At 37.5% G+C, this 23,210-nt stretch overlaps 2 protein-coding genes across 4 annotated transcripts in view; both read left to right on the forward strand.

The window, feature by feature from the left end:
- The window catches only part of LOC136261374 (heparan sulfate glucosamine 3-O-sulfotransferase 2-like), a 30,600-nt gene extending 8,196 nt beyond the window's left edge, over nt 1–22,404 (forward strand). The window contains exons 3-4 of one of the 3 annotated variants that reach the window (XM_066055370.1): nt 6,204–7,152; nt 22,288–22,404. In XM_066055370.1, the coding sequence (XP_065911442.1) occupies nt 6,204–7,150 (947 nt within the window). In that variant the 3' untranslated portion in view covers nt 7,151–7,152; nt 22,288–22,404. Of the gene's footprint in view, nt 1–6,203; nt 7,266–21,362; nt 21,510–22,287 lie in introns of those variants that run through there. The other 2 variants (XR_010703870.1, XM_066055369.1) reach the window with 2 other exon arrangements.
- LOC136261060 (heparan sulfate glucosamine 3-O-sulfotransferase 5-like) lies at nt 18,018–18,802 on the forward strand. Its single transcript, XM_066055027.1, has 3 exons — nt 18,018–18,212; nt 18,309–18,576; nt 18,624–18,802. Exons 1-3 carry the CDS (start codon nt 18,018–18,020, stop codon nt 18,800–18,802), a joined length of 642 nt encoding a protein of 213 aa, XP_065911099.1.
- Nucleotides 22,405–23,210: the final 806 nt, after the last annotated feature.

Genomic DNA, 23,210 nt, shown 5'->3' on the forward strand with positions numbered 1-23,210 from the left:
ATTCGTCCCGTTTGCAATTGAATTCGTCGGTTTTGCAATTGAATTCGTCGGTTTTGCAGTTAAATTCGTCCGTAAGGCCAGGCCAAATTAATTCACAGTTTATCGTCACCGCCCGCATGGGTTTTTAGGAATAGAGCAATAATTTCATAATTCATTATTTCTCACGTGATAATCATTGCTTACGCTTCTGAACTCGTTTTTGCATATTAAAAACATGATGTGTGCAACAAACGTGACGATTATTCCCAGCCTGGACTCGTTACTACGTTAGTACCTTCAATAAATGGATTTCTAAAGAGAGATTGCATAAACGAATAGCTAAGTATTAACAGTGACGTAATCAAATAAGCTCTGCAATCATTGTTAAAGTAGCTATAGTAATTGTGTGAAGCTACTTTATAAATGTTTTTCCATGCTAAAAACATTATGAAATATGAAAAATGACCTCCCGCCCGCATGACTTTTTCAAATATACCGGACGATAAACTGTCAATCAACTTGGCCTGGCCTAACAAGAATGGCAGCTGGAACAAACACGAAAACATGATGTAGCAGCTGCTACAAGAACTTGTTCAAGTACAACAGTAGTAAACAACTCTTTATAAGGCAATAATTCTTCCTCTACAGCCTCTCCAGCAACATTCCAAACTCTACTCCGCCATTCGCGATGGGTGTGGTCACTCGCGAGCAAGCTAATTAACTTGTCAGACAGCCATCAGCTTCGCGTACTACCAGCTTCAATTACCTTCTAGTGTCTCAAGTGTAACTCTCCAAGGCATAAATAGTTCATCTCTTAATGAACGGGTTGGTTTCTTGGAGCCGTTTTGTTTATGACGAATTGTAATGCAAACGCGACGAATTCTATTGCAAAACCGACTAATTCAACTGCAAAACCGACGAATTCAATTGCAAAACCGACGAATTCAATTGCAAACGGGACGAATTCAATTGCAATACCGACGAATTCAATTGCAAACGGGACGAATTCAATTGCAAAGGCGACGAATTCAACTGCAAAAACCTGTAATACAGTGTCATTTTGGCCAACTGGCCATTATGCGACACATCCTTAGTATGTACTGCCCTCTGACCAGCATCTATCTGAATTTTCCCGTGTGCTTTCCTTGTTTCCAGCTGTATTCATGATACACAGCATTACAAATGAAGAGCAATGCAAGAAGCGCCCTCTCCAGTCCCTATGACGATTCGCATTATAAAGCAGAAGGAAGTTATTATGTGCTACCAGGACTTGTTAAAAGAAATGTGGTACAAAGTAAGTCCATGATGCATGCGTTGTACATACTACGGTATGCCAAAAGCATCTGTCAGACTGAAGTGGCATCTAACAGTGAAAAAAATTAAGCCCGTAAGCTGTAGCCTTAGCTGTTATCATAGATACTATACTAATAACACGGAATTGGAAGCTCCGTTTGCAGACTCAATATAATGTGTGCATTCTGGGTATACACTCCTTGTAGTTTCTTGCATTTTGATTTGTGAAGGGCTACAAAATCTGATCAATTAAATGCCTACTTCGCTAAGGGTTGAGCAGAACTATGGTAAATGCCTAGGATGAAATATAAGTGAGTAGTTTTATACTATTCAACCACAGTTGTCTCGCAGCACAATGTTACACAAGGAAACCGTATTGTATGCCTTGCCATGCCTTTGAAGGCATAGCAGTAAAACTAGTGGCATTGTATTAAATTTGATACAATTTCAAATGGTTTGTGCCATGCATTGGTATGGTTCAATGCTTTCTCCAAAAGTTTATAGTGCTAACCAAGCGAGAAGTCAGTGTCAACCAGAAAATTGCTGAAATTATGGCGAAGCTAAGTGATTCGAGAGTGGCTTAGTGTAGCAATTACAGTTCTTTCCTTTATACAGACAAACTTATAGCTCATGGAACAAGTGCCAAATCCCTTCTTGTGATAACAGAGCATAGCAAGTGAATTAGCAACATAACTAATGACATGACACAACTGTCCAATTAATGATACAATGAGGAGTGCCGGTGCATGAAATGGAGCTTCCAATCCTGTGTTATTAGTATCCACTCAAAAACAGCCAAGCTATAAAAAAAGGGTGCGGCCCTCAAAAGCCTGGGTGAAAAAAGTTGTGAAATCAAAGGTGGCGGCCAAGAAATGGCTGCAATGATGTTAATGCTAATAAATTTTAACAATGCACATAGCCATTATTAAAAATTTTTAGCATTAACATCATTGCAGCCATTTCTTGGCCGCCACCTTTGATTTCACAACTTTTTTCACCCAGGCTTTTGAGGGCCGCACTCTTTTTTACAGCTTGGCTGTTTTCGAGTGGATTTCACTTCTTTTTGTATTTTCAAAAACCAAGTCCTGCACCTTTTTACTGAGATATGATTTCCTGGCTGTTGTATCACAAGTTTTGCTAGCATAGCACTTATTATGATGATGATAATGATTGGCACGAGTTAGTCGTACTAGTCTGCTCGCAGACCGTCTGGGAGCGAAACTATGTTAATACTACAAATATACCACTGATTGATACGAAAATGGCTCTGATTTGATGAAATAGCTACTAGATTGAGCCTCAAAGTGTTGCAACAATAGTATGGTGCTAATGCTCTAATAGAACACACGTTTTTGCTTTCACTGAAATCATCTAATAGAACACACATAGAATGTTCTAGAACAATCTAGATTTTCCGTATTGGTAGATCAGTTTTATTATTAAGCTAGAATTTTCATTTATAAGGTAGAAATTAAGTGAAATGATCATCCGAGATAGCAGTGGTTCAGTGGTTAAGGATGCAGGTGTTAGGTATGGAGGTCCTTGGTTCGAACTCTGGTCATGACAGTGCCGACATTTTTTATGCACCTTTTTTTCTCCCAGTGACTGCTCTATTAGAGTTACACTTGCTCGGTTTTTGCTTTATAACTTTGTAGCTGTACGTCTGTTGCTGTTCTAACCACCAAAAGGCACTCCTACGATGATCAGCCTATGTACACACGAATTTTCAAGTTATTCCTCAACTCGGTTTACCCTGTAGCCGTGACAAAAGTTTCATCTGTTTTTACATGAATAAATGCCCATAACTCCTTAGATATTTATCAGATTCAAAGCAAACTTGGTACGCGAATGTACCTTTATACACTCTTTACTTGCACCAAATATCAATACAATGGAGTTACAAGTTTGTGTTTTATAGCAATTTTTGTAAAGTGTGCGAAAAGAAATTGAAGCCCCCGTAGCCCCCCACAGCGAAGAAAAAAAATGAAGAAATTAAAATGAAACTCTGGCCACTCATATCTCAGAAACAGCTAGGGAGATTTCCTTCAAATTTGGTATGTGGCATGGCCTACCTGGCAGGCACTTCTGTAGTGAAACTAGTTCCAATCGGGTAAGGGATCATGGAGCTACAAAGGTGTGAAAATCGCATTTTCTTTCTTCCTGTAAATATACTCATGGTGTGGCGCGCCGGCTTCTTGGACCGCACGACACACTACTGTGTGTCTTGATAGTGTCTATGCTATTATTGAGTTACACTTGTCTGAAGGGATCAGTTAGTTTTTCAGTCATCACAAACTTCCCTCTGAATATTTTTTTTTTCTAATTTTGTGGCAGTTCTATAACCTATTAATAGGCAGAAGGCACTTTTGGTCACCTATTAATAGGCAGAAGGCACTTTTGGTCTTGATTATACCTAACCAATACTGCCAAGGCTCCATGAAGGTATTGTGAGGCTGGTTTCTGGGCAACATTTTTGTGAGAAAGTGCAAGCCTTCATGGTAAGCAAAATCCTGGCTAGTTTATTTTATGACTTCTTGTTATCTAGAGGTAAAACCAATAGGCTGTTAAAGTTTCAGCATCTGTTGAATATGTTTGGAGTTATAGTGATAGACAGCAGAAAGAGCAAAATAATCAAGTGACTATAACTGAAAATAAATTACAGTGCTCTTTTATAAGTCGCGAGTGCAACAGACTATGGAGATCTCATTGTATTAACCATGAACTGGGGAATTCATCAAGGTTTTGGCCTATATCCACCTATGGTTTCAAGCAAGAAGGCTGTTCAAGCTTAGAAACAGTGATGATAAAGTTACATTTTACCACAATATAAACAAACACACATAACTCACATTTACTTGCTGCACACTTGCTTTGTGGTACATGCAGAAACAAAGCAAAAATGTTCTTAATCTCCATGAAGAGCCAAATCTGATGGTATAGAAGTTATATATCAATTCTAGTATTGTTTGACTGTTTACTGATTAAACATACATAAGATTATTTTTGTATAACACACGTCTCACTCAATGTAATTTATCTCAAAATTAGGTTTTCGCTCAGTGGATCACAATTATTTAATTGTACATCATGTGAACATACTAGAAAGAGGCACAGAATGACCATCAGTTCTGCACCTTCATTCTTGTTTCACAGGGTGCAAAGCCTTACACCTTTTAAGATTGAGAAAATACTCTAATAGAACAGTCATATACTCAAAAGCCAACAATCAAGTGTGTGTTTGATAGTCACCCCACCCCATGCATGACCCAACCCAACCCTGATTTTCACAAGCAACTTTATATCATTTGATTCCTCTACTAGTAGTGATCGAGAAACACAAGCGATTAAACCGTGCTAACTAATCAGCACATGCCTGTTCTACTTTGCTAAAAACAAGTTCTTATCTTACACCTGTCCTCTGGAACAATCAGTTGAACTCAAACACATGAGAAGCAAACCAGCAGAGAAACTCGAGCAGCATGTACTAAATAAATTATTATCAGGACACTAACACACTATCGTGAATAAATGAACACCTTGCGTTGTCAGCAAAAAGAACTGAGGACAAAGGAAAGTCCATGATGCATGTATTGTACATACTACAGTTGGTGAAAAGGCACATCTCGGGACAAAGCGACATCTAACAGTGAAAAAATCAAGCCCATTGCTATATCCATTGTCGAGTTATGCTTGGCTGAAGGCATTGGTTAGTCAGAATAAAATAGAAACTTTTAAAATTCCATCGAAACTTTTGGAAGAGTTTAGGGCTGGTCTGAAGACATTTTTGGGCTTGGCTGTACCTAACCAATACTGCCAAGTTGTGATGAAGGGAAATTGACGCTGGTTTTAGGGTGATAATTTTGGCTAGAAAACCTGCTTTGCTGCCCGCATAAGTTGTAATAAAGTATTTCATTCTATGAACATTGTTAATTGTTTGTTTCTCGTGTGTTTGAGTTCAACTGACTGTTCCAGACAACAGGTGGATATGAACTCATTCTTAGCAAGTAGAACAGAGATGTGCTGATTAGTTGGCATGGTTTCTTGCTGCTTTGCTGTGTAAGTTCTTTGTACTAAGCTATTTTATTCTATGAACACTAATGTACTGGCCTGTATACCCAGCTTGTTACAATTGAGATTGGTTGCTCAAGGCACTTTACACCTGCAACACACTGACCAACCTATCTCATGCATGCAAGTTACCATTAAGCCATTGTTTCATCAAGCTGCTGCCAGAATTGCAATATCCTGCTCATACTGGCAGAATTTTCAGGGCTCACTCCTCAGAACTGTGGGATCTGTCAGATCTGTTAAACCAATTAATTTTATAATAACTGATATTGATGTATGTGTGTGTTTTGTTTCTTTTTTTGTGTGTGTGTGTGTTTTGTCTTGCCATGACTACAGCTGCTTAAAGCTTCTTGGTACCCCTGCATCTAGGCCCCTTATTTATTCCTGTACACTTGTCTTAAACCATAAGACGTCAATTAAATCAACTGTTGTAGAATATCAGTACACCAATCTAGGTGCAAAATCACAGTTTACAAACGAAAAAACTGATGATTTCTTCTTTGATTGACTTCCCATAGCTACATCAATTCATCTTTATGAAACAAACTAGTTACATATATTGATCACCAATTCTATAAAAAGAACAAAAACAAGTATAAGAAAAAAAATAGGAATTTTAAACTAGAGTAGGGATCAACTAGAATATAGTGCACCAGCTTGAGTTAGTATATTATGACAGCAAATTCCTAATTTTTTCATATGCTTGTGTATGTATGTATGTATGTATGTAAGTGTGTGTGTGTGTGTGCGTGTGCGTGTGTGTGTGCGTGTGTGTGTGCGTGCGTGTGTGCATGCATGCGTGTGATGTATGTATGTATGTGTGTGCATGTGTATTTTTCTTTACATAACTGTTCCATGTTCAGGTATAGCATTGACAGCATTACTCATCTTTGGTTTCCTGTGTCACTACATAAACACATATTATGTATATCAGGATCAATCAAATCTAGACAGCAAGTCATCGTCAAATTGTGCTATTGATAAATTTGATTCAACTAGTGCGCAAAAAAGTAGATATCCTCGTATAATAATACTTGGTTTTGCAAAATCTGGAACTTCAGCACTTAGGTCATCTTTACTGATGCATCCTAACATTAAGGGGTGTAGATGTGAACCAAGATTCTTTGATTTGAACTATGCTAGAGGATTGTGTTGGTACATTAACAAGGTGGAGACTCCTAAACCATCACAAGTTGTATTGGAGGACAGTCCAGGTTATGTACTGACTCCTAAAATAGTTTTCCCACGACTAATCAAATCTCTTGAACAATTTAATTTGAAATTAAATGACCTGAAATTCATTATAATAGTTCGACATCCAATTATACGTGCAATATCAGAGTACTTGCAACATGGTCCAACCAAACCGTTTGATAAATTGGCTATAGATTCCACAGGTCAAGCTAACGTTGGGTATAGACCAATCAAAAGAAGCGGATACTCTTACTACATTAAACAGTGTTTGGAGTTTGTACCTTCTAATCAAATTTGTTTTGTTAATGGAGACATGTTGAGGACCAACCCTGTACTACTGATGAATAAACTGGAAAAGTGTTTAGGACTACCATCAAATATTTCTTCAGATAATTTTGTATATAATAAGGAGAGAAAACTGTATTGTTTTGTGGAAGATAACAAGGTCAGATGTCCTAGCATTGCAAAGAAAGGTATACCTCATCCCAAGATTACCAGAAGAACTGCAGATATTCTGATGAAGTTCTATGAACCTTACAATAAAGAACTTTATGAAATCACAGGGGAAGACTATGGATGGGATTACAGCTATACTGATATTGGCATAGTGGATTAGTTGTATGTGTATAAATGTCATATAATCTGCACACCACCATCTAGTTAGCAGGACAATACTAAGAGTATATAATGATGCTATTGTTGCTTTCATCCACGGGTTAATATGTACTAAACATTTTAGAGTAGTTGAATTAGCTATGAACATAACCATGCAGTTTATTATGTAATTTCTGGCCTAATAAAGGCAAAGAATACGTCTACAGCAGCATAATAAATAGGATCTAGGCAGAATCTCACAGAATTTTGTCTTAAACTCTTAACATACCAATTACTATTGAATAGCCTGTTGTTAGGATGGAGTTGTGAAGCTGGTTTTTGGGTAATTTTTTGGCTAGGAAAACCCAAATTTCCATTATCCCTAATATATAGGGATCATCCTTGCATTGTAAGTCCATAAGGCAACAGACAGTTGTTGGAGGAGATTCTTTTGTGCCAACTTGGTAGGGACCCCACTACAGGGGGTGGTTCGGTCAGCAATGGTGTTTAAAGATCTCAAAGCAAAAGGGGTCCAGACTCCACTACTAAGGGAATAAAATCAGTTCCCACCTTCATTACAGCTGCCAGATGTTTCTCATCCTTGGCCAACTCTCCAGCTGCAGCAGCCACTCCAGCACAGGAAGTAGAAGAGGAAATATAAGCAGGCTGAGTAGTACTGCGTATGGAGACATCAAAATAGGCAGGGCGACCATCACCAGGGCGTAAGCCATCATTATAAGAAGCATGCTGTTCTTTGAGAACACCAGGGTGATCTTGTGATAGAGCATTATAAAGGATGTTGACCAGGGAATCATGACAACGGATTCTCATTGGACCATGAGAACAGCCTAACAAATGATCACCAAAGCAATCTATGGGAGAGAAGCAAGTACAAAGTGGAGAATGAGGAAATAAAGCAACTGCTAACCACAGATGTAGGCCCACAACAAATTCAGGTCCAGGGATGACTAATCCAAGACAGGCTCGAGGAATAGCCTTAAGCCAACCACTACTGGTACCAGAGGAATGTACTAGGGCAGTCAAACAAGCCTGATCCCTAATACTGAAAGACGCATACAAATCACCAAACAAACGTTGATCTAAAAATGCTTGCAAATCTTGCTTCCAAAAATGCACTTTCTCCTGTTCCATAGCAATCTAACTTTCCATTCTTGTCTTGGTTAAAATTTAACCTGTCATGTGCTTTCTTCAACATTAGTGATTTGCCTTCATTGCCCTTCAGTTTTGATACCTTTATTCAGCAATGATATGCTGGCTTTTAAAGTAGTTTCCACTATATTACTGCTGCCCAAGTGTGATAGAAAATCTGGATATTGCTGGCAGTAAAGCGTAAAGATTGTCAAAAAGTTGTCTGACATGCACGTGTTGCTAAATCCCCTCTCTTCCCCTGTCAGCGGCATTGTGTACATGTGGATTTGAAATCAACAGCCTGTCATTGCCAGAAGTGGTGTGTCAACCAAACAGGCTCGTAAACATTTGTTACAACAACTTTCAGTTTCTTTATGGACGAACAATGCCCATATATGACTTTACGGTACTGGGATGGAAAATGCCTCCCGAAAGTGCACGTGACTGTAGCTATGTATGACAATGAAAGGCATCTTTATTTATTTATTTATTATTACTGGGCTGGCAGTGTTTGCTGATTATGTCCAGGGGAAAAATTACAAGGGGGGGGGTTATAACTAGCTATATACAAATGATTAGTTAGCTATACAAATGTTATCTAGAAATAATTTCTTATCAGTCATTTCAATTAATGATATTGAATTTTATCCACTCAAGCGAAAAACACCACAGCATATCAGTGGCGGATCTAGGATTTTTAAAGGGGGTTTCTGAAAGTTAGTGTAGCTGAATAAGGCATCTGATGACATTTCTCCAGAGAATTTAGAGATTTTAGAAGCTCTGAGATTGGATTTTATGCTACTTTTAGTTAACAATTACAATAAATCCAATGCTTTAAACTGTAAATACTATAGCTAACTATATAGGGCAAAGATGGTGACTATATAAGCTGTAGCTTTGATTGCTCTATTAGAGTAGTTACTTGACTGCTCTATTAGAGTATCTCGATCGTTTTTAATGTAATGGGAGATGAAAAGTGAAGTGTTGCTGAGGGTTTAATGCTATAAATGGTGTTAGTTAAGTGCAGCTGCATGCATGCTACTGAAATACAGTGGTATATAGTTGTTTGATATTACAAATTGGCAGAAATTGTCAGTACAACAATGTTTATGTATTTAGACTTGCACTGAGCTAAATTTAAAAGGGGGTTTCTCTCGAAACCCCAGAAACCCCTCTAGATCCGCCACTGCATATCGAAATAGCTACTTCCCAAGAAATATCATTGATTGGAACTCATTATCAACCTATGATCTCTCGGGCCCGTCCCGCTTTTACACTTTAACTCCAGATTTGGTCCCGTTTTTACCCCCAAATTTCTCGTCCCCGTTCCGGTTTTACCCCCCAATGTCCCTGGCATCCCCGTCCAAGTTTTACCCCACCAAAGGGGCGGGCGACGCCAAACTAAGTGCTATTCATTCCTGAAATTTCATTGTATCAACACTGCTGGTGCAAAACAGTGGCACACACCGAAACTTTTGACAAAAAGGCACACCTGCATGCATGACTCTTTGACTACATGTGTGCGGTGTCCCTGAAATCCATGCAGTCCGGCTGACGAACACATAAGTTATATAGTTGCCCGGTGCGGCGCGTTAAATCTCCCTGCCTCGCTGAAGTTGAAACACCCTACTGAGCTGCGGAAACTCGTGCCAGTCTGATTGAGTCGTTATGTTAAAGCTATTGGGCAGATTTAGTGAGTTGGCTATAGCTAATCATTCACTGTAAATTCAGAAATACGAACGAATATCATACAAAATTGCCACACTGAGGAGTCATACAAAATGGCCATTTTGTATGGCAATTTTGTATGACATTCATGCTTCCAATTTCAGTTACAGTGTTGATTGATTGGTTGATTTGGTACTGGGATAGACAGCTTTAGCTGAGGGAGCTGAAACATCATAGCTCCAGCATATATGCAATGTACAATATAGCATACTGACCAGCTGCAGTACATAATCATTTTCCTTTTGTATAATATTGCTATGTTTGTATACACTGCAACTGCAGCAAAATCAATAAATATAAATATATATCATATCCAGTAATAACTAATATGTTCTTGATGACCATGCATGGTACCATAAGGTGGAGCAGGGGAGGATCAAGGGGGTGGGCTTTTGGGGGCTGAAGACCTCCCCCTTCACTTTTAGGCTTTACTTATTATAATAATCAATGTGCTGAGGATTACAATGAAATTTTGTCTTAGCATAATTATATGATCACTAATAATACAAATACTCATAAACCATGCACCTTATAAACATCTTTCCATTAGTGGATTTATGCTAAAGGTTATGCAACAAGGACCCGGACCAGCATTGGAGGTGTACAAGATCGAGATACTTTAATGGAACAATCATCTAACTATATTCTAATAGAACATTCAGTGTAAGCAAAAAGGTTGATTCTGTTATGGAATTTTTCCAAATCTTCCTGCGCCTATACATACAATAAAGTGCATTGGTCTGTTTAAAAAGCTTGTTCATCTACTCGTGTAGTTATTACCAGTATCGATATACTTATTCAGGTACACAATCTCCATTGAAAATGCTCTCAGATTCAATCTTGTATCATTCAAATTTCAAAATTTTCCAGGTTTCAACATTATTATTCTATCATGCGTGCAATTGTGAGAGGGTGCATCATGTGCTTTGTGCTTGGTTGTCTGAACCTACCCAAACCTTTAACACAGTAAAAACAAAGTAGTGAAGGTCACTACTAAATGTAGTGAACGTCACTACTAATGTTTGCCACAATACTCACTATTTTTGTGTAGTGATGTTCACTACTAATTTTGTAGTGAACATCACTACCATGTAGTGAGAGTCACTACAAAAAAGTAGTGAAGGTCACTACAAAAGTAGTGAATGTCACTACACAAAAATAGTGAATATTGTGGCAGAAATTAGTAGTGATCTTCACTAGTTTGTTTTGCTGCAGAGAGCCATATATATCTAAAGGCAGTATATAAAATATCTACAGGCAGAAATATACATTTTATATGGAAGTGTCTCCAAATTGCAGTATTTTAGCATCTATATTTTTCAAAAATTTCCTGGGGGGCATGTCCCCAGACCCCCCTAGTTCTGCACACCTCCACCCAAGAGATTAGCACCTTGAGTTAGCCCCCTCCCCTTTTATAAATCCTAGATCTGCCCCTGTGGAGAGGGTGGCTATAGCCAGGGGGAGTGCTATAGCTATAAGTATAGGTAAGAGGGTGCACGTGGCAGTGATATCATGTCAATGAATGTAGCTTTGTTAACAAGATTATAAAACATGGTTAGTAGGTGATGTAGCTCTAGTAAAGACCATTTCAGGAGGGATATCATTTTGGATGTTAGTCCCCTACGTTGAATCCAGCTTCTATACAATGTTGTCAATCAAATATTGTTGGTGGGGATCCCAAAAACTGTATGGTCTTACAAGGGTGAAGTAGGCAGCTTCTTTAACTTGCATTCATTTAATAAGGTTTAGGACTTTGGGTTGCTTTGTTCACTTTGAGTTGGATGTGATGGGACCATGTCGGAGCCTAGTATAGGTAGACATGTTGATCTGTGTATCTAATGGGTATCTGTGACCTGGTACAAGTCAGTGTCACAAAATTTTCACCTTGTTTACCAAGTATCTGTCCACTGATCATCACCATGTACTGAATGCTACAAGGGGGGAAGGGGGAATAAATAGGCATCTACATACACACGTGCCTATTTTTGTATTAATCAACACTTCCATGCCCACACCCACACAAGTGTTAATCACTAATCCTGTCAGTTTTAGTGGCCACATGTCACCATCAGAGAACTCATCTAAATAATTTGTAATATCTCATTATGTCTATAATGTTAGACCACTCAGGCAGTCTTTAGTAAAGTTCTTGATGGTTTGTGAGATTTGGTGTCACTTAACAACTGATGTTTGACTTTAAGTATAATGATCAGACTGAAGTATTTTGGCATCCATGAAGATGGAGTAATCATGATCTTGCACTTATAGAAAAAAATTGCCCTGATGCAGATGTACACCCATTTCATGGATGTGGGGGTCAGAGGAAGCAATGACACAAGAAAGTAGATTGAGTTTGGCTTCCCTAGATTTATATGTGACAAACTAGGACAGCAACCCCCCGGGTAATATAGACTCTGAATCACTCAGGTGGCACTCCTCAGGAGATGTGAAATATAATTTCTATAGATCCAAAGGTTTGTATTCTCCAAGGACAGACAGGGCATCAGTTGCTGCTAACAATTCTGTGAGATGTGATATCATTTGTTTTATTTAATTAATATATATGCTGTTTTCTTAGTGAATATCAATGAGTTTAGATAAAAACTTTGTGTAATTGATCTAGTGGTGCCCTTTGATAACCTTTTGGCAAATGCTTGATGCCATCAAACTAGCAGGATACACACTTTGTGGGTTTAAAGGGACAAATCTAGATCCATCTACACAATACTGAACAATTTGTGCTTTGTATAATGCAACTGTCATGTTCAAGCATCTTGTCAATCTTTTGCAATACCATCTACTATGAGTTAGCTACACTGGCTGTTGTTTGAGCTTTTCACTTCTGATCATGTATATTGATGGATTCAGATCAATTAAGCTCTGAACACTCTACCTTATAACCTCATAATACTACGATGGCCCAATTCCGAGTATGTGGGTACTTTAAGTTAACCATAGATGATAGCCTGTTTTCCATAGGCTTCACATATACCTTGGTGTTGTAATTAGTCTGTGAGAAATAGATGAAGTATAGAAAGTTGCCTTTAAATTAATACAAATCATCCAAATCAACTAGTGATGAATTCATGCTTAATTTGATCGTTCAAGGTAAGGAGTTAAGGTTATTCTGATGGTGGAGAGAATGGCAAAGTGTGGGAAGTGTCCACGAGTAATTAAATTTAGTGAGGGAGTAAACATTATCAAGGTCTTGATGAAGCCATGAATTACCATAATATAAAACATTGTGGCTTTCAAGAAAGTTCTTTGCTGAACAAGTTGAGGTCATTCAGCATGCTGGTCACACTACTGTAATGAGAAGTTGTTCATTACAAAATGAGCTGCACTCAGTGCACTGCATAATATTTTTCCTATCTGCAGGTGTGCAATGGGGATCCACAAAGGATATACAGAGAGCAAATAGTGCATGATACTATATTCTTGAACTGAAGCAACAGGCAAAGGCGATAAAGAAGGACAAACTTGAAGATTAATGAATACGGACATAAATAGTTAACTCCACAGAATTGAGAGGTTGTCGCCTACATTTAAGACTTTAACATGGCTTCTACCCTGACACCACAAGGGAGCAGTAATCCTTCAACCATAGATTATGGAATACTCTGTGCTTGAACTCCCCCAAATAGTATGATTGATGGTTTAGCTTTTGTGGTAATTGCTCATGGAGTGAGCAAAATCTCTGTAGCATAAACACATCTCAACATCAATCTGGATCTCTCACCCAAAAGGTCTTGTAGGCAAACCCTTTCTATGGAATGCCATTCCTCTTTACATTCTATACAGTTATTAAATCCTATTGCATTTCAGACTACTGTAACTTTTGTTGTGCACATTGTTTGTATCTCTAAATAATGTGAGGACCTTTGCAGACTATACCTTAATTCTGTGTACCCACATCAAATATTATCTTAACTGGGTTTTCTTGCTGAAAAGTAAAAACATACTCAAGACTCTCTTATTCTTGCTCATCTCAAAGTATTTCTAGTTCCTGTTTTTAAAAGGCTTCACAGCACTATAAAATATTCTGCCTATGAAAATATAATAGCTGTATATAGTATGTACTTGTGTATGCATTTGTGTAGTGTTTTTGGGATGCATCAATAAGAATAGTATAAAGAAGAACTGCATGGTGTAGGGTTCCAGCCCTTGCACTGTAACAGGGCACCCCAGCCCATTACAAAAAGAGACATTTTGTAGCAAATTTGAACGAAGTGATAAATGCTAAATTTCTGTTGTATTGTAAGCTGCTCCACGAACAGCAAGACTGCATACTTTATTCTATCAATTTATTTATTTATTTGCCTTTACAAATCTCCCACCTTCAGTCAACATTACTTTAATTATCCTGTAATGTTAAGAGCAGTCAACTACTGCACGAGGGCGGACAGCTATATAGCTATTGTTAATCGCAGATCTCAGTCACAATAATTATTACCACTCATGCAGTAAGAGTTTAGACAACCTAAAGTGGTAAGCAGGTGGGTGACCAGAAGCAAGACATTAACATATTTTGGCCTTATATATACCAACCAAAAGATACTTTCTTGTTCCATCGCATCCATTGAAAAAGGACAGCATGCATGTATTATTACTTACTGACTTAATAAGATTGTAAACGATGTGTTTAAACAATACTGCATGACATCAACATCATGCACAGCCAACAGCTTTGTCACTTAAGCAGCCTGTGATAATTGAGAATTTTGATAGTGTTGCACACTTTCCTCTTTGTTATTGTTGTTTTCAGAGGAAACATTGGTAAACGTGAACAGGCTATAGGGCTACTCAAGGATTTGGTAAAATATTATACCACCAATATAAAATGGACAATATATGATTTCATACCACCTTCACATGCACAATCAACTATCATCTTTAAAGTTATTATCAGCCATTCACCCCAATGAAATATTTAACTAATATGGATGTACAACATGCTTTAAGCCATCTCACAGGTCCTTAGTGGGATAGCATTCACAGAACAGAATAACATCGCTGCTCAAATTTTCCAACTGAAACTAAGCCATCACCAACTGCCTCTGTGTGTGTGTGTGCGTGTGTGTGTGCGTGCGTGTGTGCATGTGTGTGTGTGTGCCTCCTGTCATCATCCACCTCTAGGCACTAGTACTAAAGGTGGTTATGGGTTGGGTAGGTTACCAGGTCTAAAATTAAACAATATAATTGTTAAGGAGGCCAGCTAGAGCAAGTCCCAGCTATCCACGACTCTCCCTCCTTCCACTGAAGTCACTGCAAACTAATGAAGAAAGAGAAGCTGTTCTATCCAGAATCAGCCTGTCAAGTAACAAACTGCAAAATCAAGAAACCCTAACAAAACATTTATACTAGTACAACAGTCAACAAATTGTCATGGAACACAATTATTTATAATACTGGTAAACAAACTAGTATATTTAACAATAGAGTTTCCCACATATGCTATGGTATAGCAGCATGCCTCTTGTTCCACTGCTATTTTGTGTATGTATCCCTACTTCATTATTAATTCAATTTTAACTCATTCTTTCATACATGTATCACAGTGCATATGACACAAGATAGAGCAGATACTATGTATATTCATTTGAGAGATATACTTAATGTACATTGCTAGCTAACCTGTCTCACCATGTGCGCATGTCAATATTGCTTGAATGTTATGGATTATTAACAGCACAATGCATACAGAACTTCATGAATTTTCCTACTTCTTTCAACTCGTGTATTATAGATCCAGATATCTATTTTATGCTGTTGGCAACAATGCTCACTAGCATCACTGTAAGTTTCTTTTGCTACCATATGTACATGATCATTGATGAAGAACAGGTTAATTTTGATATTCAATCTGATTGTATATTGACAGATTTGAAGTAACTGATTCAAAAAGAAAAAAATTTCCTCATATCTTTATAGTTTTCCTAGAGGTGGAACTTATGCACTCTCCAAGTCTCTACAAATGCACTTAACATTGTTGGAAATAATGAAAAGGAAATGAAGTTCTTTAATAATTTGTTTTCTTTGGGATTGTGTTGGTATATTGACCAGTTCAGAGATCCTGGACCATCTCAAGTTGTAATGGAGGATAGTCCAACTTATGTAATTGATTGTCCGGTGGTAATTCCATGACTGATCAGAGCTATTACATACTTTCAACCTAAACTCAGTGAACTGAAGTTTATAATAATAGTGCGACACCCAATTGTACGAGCCATATCACAGTATGTACAATGGAAACTTCACCACTTGAATGTGTCTAAAACTTTTGATGAAACCTGTAAATGCCACAGGACACCCTAACCTTGAGTTATACTCAATTGCCACCACTCAATATTCCTATTACATTAAACAGTGTTTGGAGTTTGTACCTTCCAACCAGATATGTTTTGTTAATGGAGACATGCTGAGGACCAACCCCGTACTATTGATGAATAAACTGGAAAAGTGTTTAGGACTACCATCAAATATTTCTTCAAGTAATTTTGTTTACAATAAGGAAAGAAAATTATTGTTTTGTAAAGGATAACACAATCAAGTGTCCTACTATCAGAAGTAAAGGTAGACCTCATCCCAAGATTACCAGAAGAACTGCAGATATTCTGATGAAATTCTATGAACCTTACAATAAAGAACTTTTATGAAATCACAGGGGAAGATTATGGATGGGATTACAACTATGATGAAATAGACATTATAGATTAGTTGTAATAGAAAGTTGTGTATAATTATAGTTGTACCAGAGTTGTGAATCTTATTCAATGCTTCATCACAGTGGTAATTTTAATGCATTAATCACTTAGATTGATAGTGTGTGTGACTGATACCTTGCTCCTCAAAATTTCTATGGCTGTTTCAAGCCTGGCTGTGCAGAACTTCCATATGTAAAATATGATTACTTTATTCTGATAATTGTGCAAATAATACTTTTCACTCCTTGTTTACATTACATAGCTAAATGATGACAGCTGCGGTGAAATAAATTTAATGCAGTGTATATATTGTCTGCATATATGTGTGCACATACTACAGGAACACTAGCTATACATTACGCTCTAAACATGCACACACACAAAGTATAAGTAAAGCCTTCAGTTACCATGGTAACCAGCACTAGGGCACCTGTGTGCTTTGTGAGTCAGTGCAGGAAAATCCTCCTGGGGTAGGAGACAGTACCATGTCTCACAGGTGAAGGTGTGCATGGGCATCCAAAGTCCTACCTGGACCTTCAACACACACAGATACACACACACACACACACATACATACTGCATGCATGGTACATGTGTGCAGTTACTGTAAGGCTATTTAATTTAGGACTGAAATAAATACTAATACTCGGAGAGTGTATTTGGTACTCAAATAGTAAAATTGGTACTTGAGTACTCGTTAACATCACGTGACTTAGCTCACATGATGTATTTGTCATCAGGGAGTGACACAATGAAGGCTATAGAGTTTTGACTAGCATTTTTTTTGTCAGGGACACTAGCATCAGTACAGTGTGTATCATTGTTGTTACTTGAAAAGCTGTAAATTGTTTAAGGTTGTCACAAAACATGTCAAATGACTACAAGTAGCTAGTATTCGTGAGTACTCAATCGTTAACTCTAGAGAGTACTTGAATACTAAAAAACCATAATTTTTTCAGCCCTAATTTAATTATACTGTATAATATCCCACACATGCATACTTATATAGAATTCTGTGTATGCATTTTAGCTGACATAAAATAAACTGTTTAGATAAATCTAGATTATGTTATTTCATGGTTATTTTAAGAATTAATCTTTTCAGTTTTTTTATAAATTATGTATATTATTTTCCAGATCTACAGACTGCATTGCTAATAGTGACACTTACATTCATTATCAGTAACTTTCTACACTATTTGTACTGGTCCAATACTGTCATCAAGTCACACTGTAGTATCGACAGATACAATGTCACTAATTTTCAAAGAAGAAAATTTCCTCATATGATTATCACTGATCGGTTTTATGAAGAGTGGAACTTATGCACTTACTACATCTCTACAGATGCACCCCAATATTATTGGAAATCACACACAGGAAGTGAAGTTCTTTGATAACTATCATGCAAATGGGTTGTGCTGGTACATTGATCAAATGCGGGACCCCGGTCCTTCACAAGTTATGATGGAGGATAGCCCAGCTTATGTGCTCTATTGTCCAGTAGTTTTCCCACGATTGATTAAATTTCTTCACTATTTTGGGTTGAAACTTAGTGAACTGTAGTTCATTGTGATAGTACAACATCCAATTGTACAGGCATTGTCTGATTTTGTGCACTGGAAAGTTCACCATTTAAACTCAACTAGCACATTTGATGAAATGGCTATAAACTCTACCGGACAACCAAATCTTGAGTTCAGTTCAGTTTCCACCACCCGATATTCCTATTACATTAAACAGTGTTTGGAGTTTGTACCTTCCAACCAAATATGTTTTGTTAATGGAGATATGCTGAGGACCAACTCTGTACCATTGATGAATAAACTGGAAAAGTGTTTAGGACTACCTCCAAGCATTTCTTCAAGTAATTTTGTTTACAATAAGGAAAGAAAACTATACTGTTTGTGATAGATAACAAGGTCAAATATCCTAGTACTGTAAAGAAGGGTAGACCTCATCCCAAGATTACTAAAAGAACTGCAGATATTCTGATGAAATTCTATGGACCTTACAATAAAGAACTTTATGAAATCACAGGGGAAGATTATGGTTGGGATTACAACTATGGTGATATTGACATTGCTGATTAGTTGTAAATGATAAGTTTATGTAAGTTAGTGAATATTCATGTAGAGCACATAACAAGAAGGTTTCCAGATATAGCTAGTAACGTAGTCCATATATAGCTGCACGTTAAAATTGTTAAAGTTTAGAAGAATCATGATTCAAACTTAATATTTGAAATACTTTTTACTTCCTTAACATCAGAAATGAATGTTTATAATAGTGTAGTGGCATAGCATGACAATTGTGCATTTTGTGATAAAAGCACAAAATTTGGCACAGAAGTAGTTAATTGTTTTACAAACAGATTTGGATATTGGCCATTGCAGACCACGCCCCTTTGATGGATACTGCCCACTCTTTGATTTAGTCATAAACTATCCAATCATTGCCAACCTTCGGTAGTCATAACGCTATCACAAAAAGATGTATTGAAGACATACCATATAGCGGGTTTTTATTGTGAGGACTTTAATGTTGCAATTTGGGCACTTCGCAATATTAAAATTCGCGACATTTTATCACGTGGAGTTTTGTTGATCATGAGTTTTTAGCACTTGTAAAACTGCCGCGTTAGAACATTCGCCAACCAACCAGGTGCTTGTCTATGTACATAACAGCTTGCTGATTGTTTATAACTGCTCAATCAGTGTGCTCGTTCCCCTACACAACACGTGTTTCTTCACTAAACCGGCATCGCTGAAGATGGCTGCCCTACCCGTTTAACTTCAGGCACCTACATTAATTCATTGTGGATACAAGTATAGATACAAAGAAACATAGCTAACATGACAAAATTCCACTGCTTTCACAGGCGGATCCAGGAGCTGGCAAGGGGAGAGGCACAAAAAGGCTAAGTTGTAGGTGGTTGGGGAGAACCAGATTCTCTTGTTAGTTGCTGCATTTTGAAGCAGCAAATAATCACCTCTTAGTAGTGTCTCACAGTTGAATTTTGCCATTCTGGCCTTTTTGGATGATTGTGAAGTCTTAAAAGCTATTTAAAAGGCTCTGAACATCTTTTTAATAGCAATACGATAATTACTTTTAGAGGCGCTTAGTACGCATGAAGGTGCTGGGTGACAATTTTACAGCTAGTTTGACTGGTTTGCTTTGGTTTCAAGTGAATTTGTAATTTATGCTAGTAAAATGTGCACATTTTCATGAGTTAATAAACTGATCTTGGCCTGACACAAAGTTTAGTAGCTATTTTAATCACAAGCATGGCTCAAGTGGCATGGCTCCTCCACAAGGTGGGGGGGGAGGGCATTTGTCCCAAATGCCCCATGCTGGATCCGCCATTGGCTTTCCATCTTGTATGCGAACATTTATTACGAGTAACAAATTTGCACGAAGAATTTAATATTGCGAATTTATCACCTCGCAAGATTAAGTGTTGCATGATTTTATTTTCGTAGGTAAATTTGTCTGCAAGAAAAACCCACTATATGGTATGGGAATGTAAATATAAGGCAACATAGCACAGCAGTGAATAGAGTGCTACTGCTGAATAGCATCAAAAGTTGTTAGCCACCTAATACTATCTCATTTAGCATTAGAAAACTAGAAAAGTTCAGCTGCTTAAGCCTGGCAATTTAATTAATAAATAATATTATATTTCCAATACAAATTGTATAATACTACTGCATTGCATACAGGTAAAAACATTTCAAGCTACGAATAGCATCTAATCTGAACTGTGGTCACGTAAACATCAAAATTATATCTGACTTTAGCTGATTTGATATTGACATAGGCTGGCAAATTTTAGTTACCTGAATTTGAAAGCCACAATTTTCAATTAACAACATAATAAAGCCTCGAAGGACTACCTGTCCACAGGAGTTTCGGCTATCGAGAACAAAGTCATAAGATCTGCTGATACACCACATAATCAGGGGAATTCTCTGCGTATAAGCTTTTAATACATCTGTTTAGTGTTTTTTTTTTGTTTGTTTTTTATTCAGTGTACATGTGTGTGTGTTGTTTTGTATGTGCTTTTTGTGAAGGGGAGCACGTTTACAGGCTTAGCCTTTTGTGTACCCTTGTCTTTTGACAAAAATGGATAATCTAATCTAATCTAATCTAATTTAACCAAACACAGTAGTTAGCTTTATTACTCTGTCTCCATGTCTAGGCTCTCTCTCTCACAGACACACTGTTTAAATATTCAACTTTCTTGTAGATATAGCTAAATTACCAATTATCAAAAAAAAAAAAAAAAAAAAACTTACCACCGCTGGTAATACGCAGAATCTAGTTCATTCTAATCTTTTTTCACTTTTACTGACACTTGTACAACTTCTCGGCACGGTGAATGACTTCCTCGCCTTGTAACATAACCCATAGATTACGGAGATCTGCACGGAATTGGTTTCCGCGATTGTTACAAAGGATTAAGGCGGGAAATAATCAATTAATTAATTTTTATTACTGTGCAGGCCTCCCGGGGGAACATATATGCACAAAGTAGTTAGTCTCGCGTGGCCAGACCCTTTTCGCGCAGCCGCTTATTGATTGGAAATTATAAGCGCCGCGCTACAAGGGTCTGGAATAGTTCACGTATTTAAAAAATCTACAATCCCCAGTGGTTGGGGAGTGTAAATTGGCTCACGCGATCCCTTAATCCCCCAAAGTAATCTGATTACTGAAGAATGAACTGAAGAAGGCCTCTGGGGATGACGAGTATCGACCTGTGTAGGTTTTTCCTTCTACCTACTACTGAATCTTCAACAAGTACGGCTGAATAAAGACAAACAAGCTCAGTTCATCTCGAGTTACAGGGAAAGTAGGCGAAAGGTTTTAAGTGGATTTGCCGATCAAAACAGACTAAAGCTTCAAGGGAACACACGTTGCATTTTGTACATCTTAGGTGTTACCCAATCAATCAATTGTCACCAATACCGGCGTGTCGAAAAATTTCATGTTCATGAACTATTCCAGACCCTTGTAGCGCGGCGTACCAATTACTGTCGGATATATAGCCTTTCTGGGGACTTTGTTACACAACTTTGGGCACTTGTATACATAGCTATTATGGGTCAAATTAGAAAAGATTCTGATTAGGTTGAGCTGTAATTGTGATGAGTGCACATGCAGAAAAGCATCTGAGTACATGTATGGCTAGTTGAGATAACCATTTCAAAAGTTATACATTACCATCTTTGGGTGTACGGCAAGGGACATGGTTAAAAGGTTACAAAACACTCTAATATAGCGCATGCCTTGGCATAATCATTATCCGTGTCTCTTTCTAATTTTTGCTGGTATTATTGTCATGTCTGGTACCTTCAGTAGTGATGGCATATACAATTAGCCATGGATTTAATTAATTAATTAATCTATTTATTTACTTGTATGCTGACAACTGTGTTGCTTTTACAGTACGTGCTGTGATGTTATGCACTGTATGCATGCGTGCATTCGTGTGTGTTGTGTGTGTATATGTTCATGTGCCTGCATGCATGTATTAGTATAATAATGTTTTAAAGTAACATATTTTGACTTTTTATAGGGAAAGATATTGAAGAAAACTAAGTTACTGATGACTGAACTATTAATACAATGTGTGTAAATTGTTAAAAATTTTATCACATAGTCATGTGATTTCACGTGATGTGTTTGAAATCACACTTGTGGGTTGGGGGAGGGGCTGATGTGGGGTGGGTGGCACAATTTCTGGTACTGCTGCCCAACCAGCTGATGGTGTAGCTACATCCTCTGTATGTGTAACAGTGTTACAAAATCCTTCCTCTTTTTTTGTAAAGAAAAAAGGCATGGGTTTCAGCTAACTACCTTACCAAATCTTTTATACCCAAAGAGTGCTGAATAAATGTACTTAGTTGGATTGAGCTCTGGAAGGATAGTGATTCAAACCCTAGAGTCTGTGCAAAGGAGGTCTGCTAGATTTGTATTCAACGACTACTCACCTTATGACAGTGTATCCAACATGCTTACTAATCTTGGCTGGAGTCCTCTTGCTGATAGACAAAATCCAACTCTAAATAGGAAGGTGCTTCCTTTTGTTGTTTCTGATGATTTTCACACAGATTGACCTTTAAGATAAAGCAAACAAGTGCTAATTTATTATTGGATTGCTTGTATCAGCATAAATTTAACACACAAAAACATACAAAAAGTGGTCACGTGACCAAAAATATCACAATAGTTAAATTGGGCAGCTTAGTATAAAATCACTACATTTTAGGATGACTAAAGTCACAATTAGTGTATTTTCTTGCCTTATAATGAAGACTTTTACATCTTGTAGTGCTAAAGCACATTCTTTATAGCTGTAATGGGATTGTTGGCCACGTGATCACTTTTTGGGTATTTACAATTAAAACTGCATTGATATTGAAAGTAATAAACAGTTTAATAATATATTAGCACTTGTTTTTTTATATTAAGGTCAGCCTGCATAAAAATCATCAGAAA

The sequence above is a fragment of the Dysidea avara genome, chromosome 7, assembly GCF_963678975.1.
Source record: "Dysidea avara chromosome 7, odDysAvar1.4, whole genome shotgun sequence".
NCBI classification, from domain to species: domain Eukaryota; kingdom Metazoa; phylum Porifera; class Demospongiae; order Dictyoceratida; family Dysideidae; genus Dysidea; species Dysidea avara.

Excerpts from the sequence above, each read along its gene's own strand:
- LOC136261060 (XM_066055027.1), top strand. The coding sequence starts at position 18,018 with ATGAAGAGTGGAACTTATGCACTTACTACATCTCTACAGATGCACCCC. Across the intron at positions 18,213-18,308 it reads CTTATGTGCTCTATTGTCCA|GCATTGTCTGATTTTGTGCA; the intron begins GTAGTTTTCCCA and ends CCAATTGTACAG. Across the intron at positions 18,577-18,623 it reads ACCTCCAAGCATTTCTTCAA|ATAACAAGGTCAAATATCCT; the intron begins GTAATTTTGTTT and ends TGTTTGTGATAG.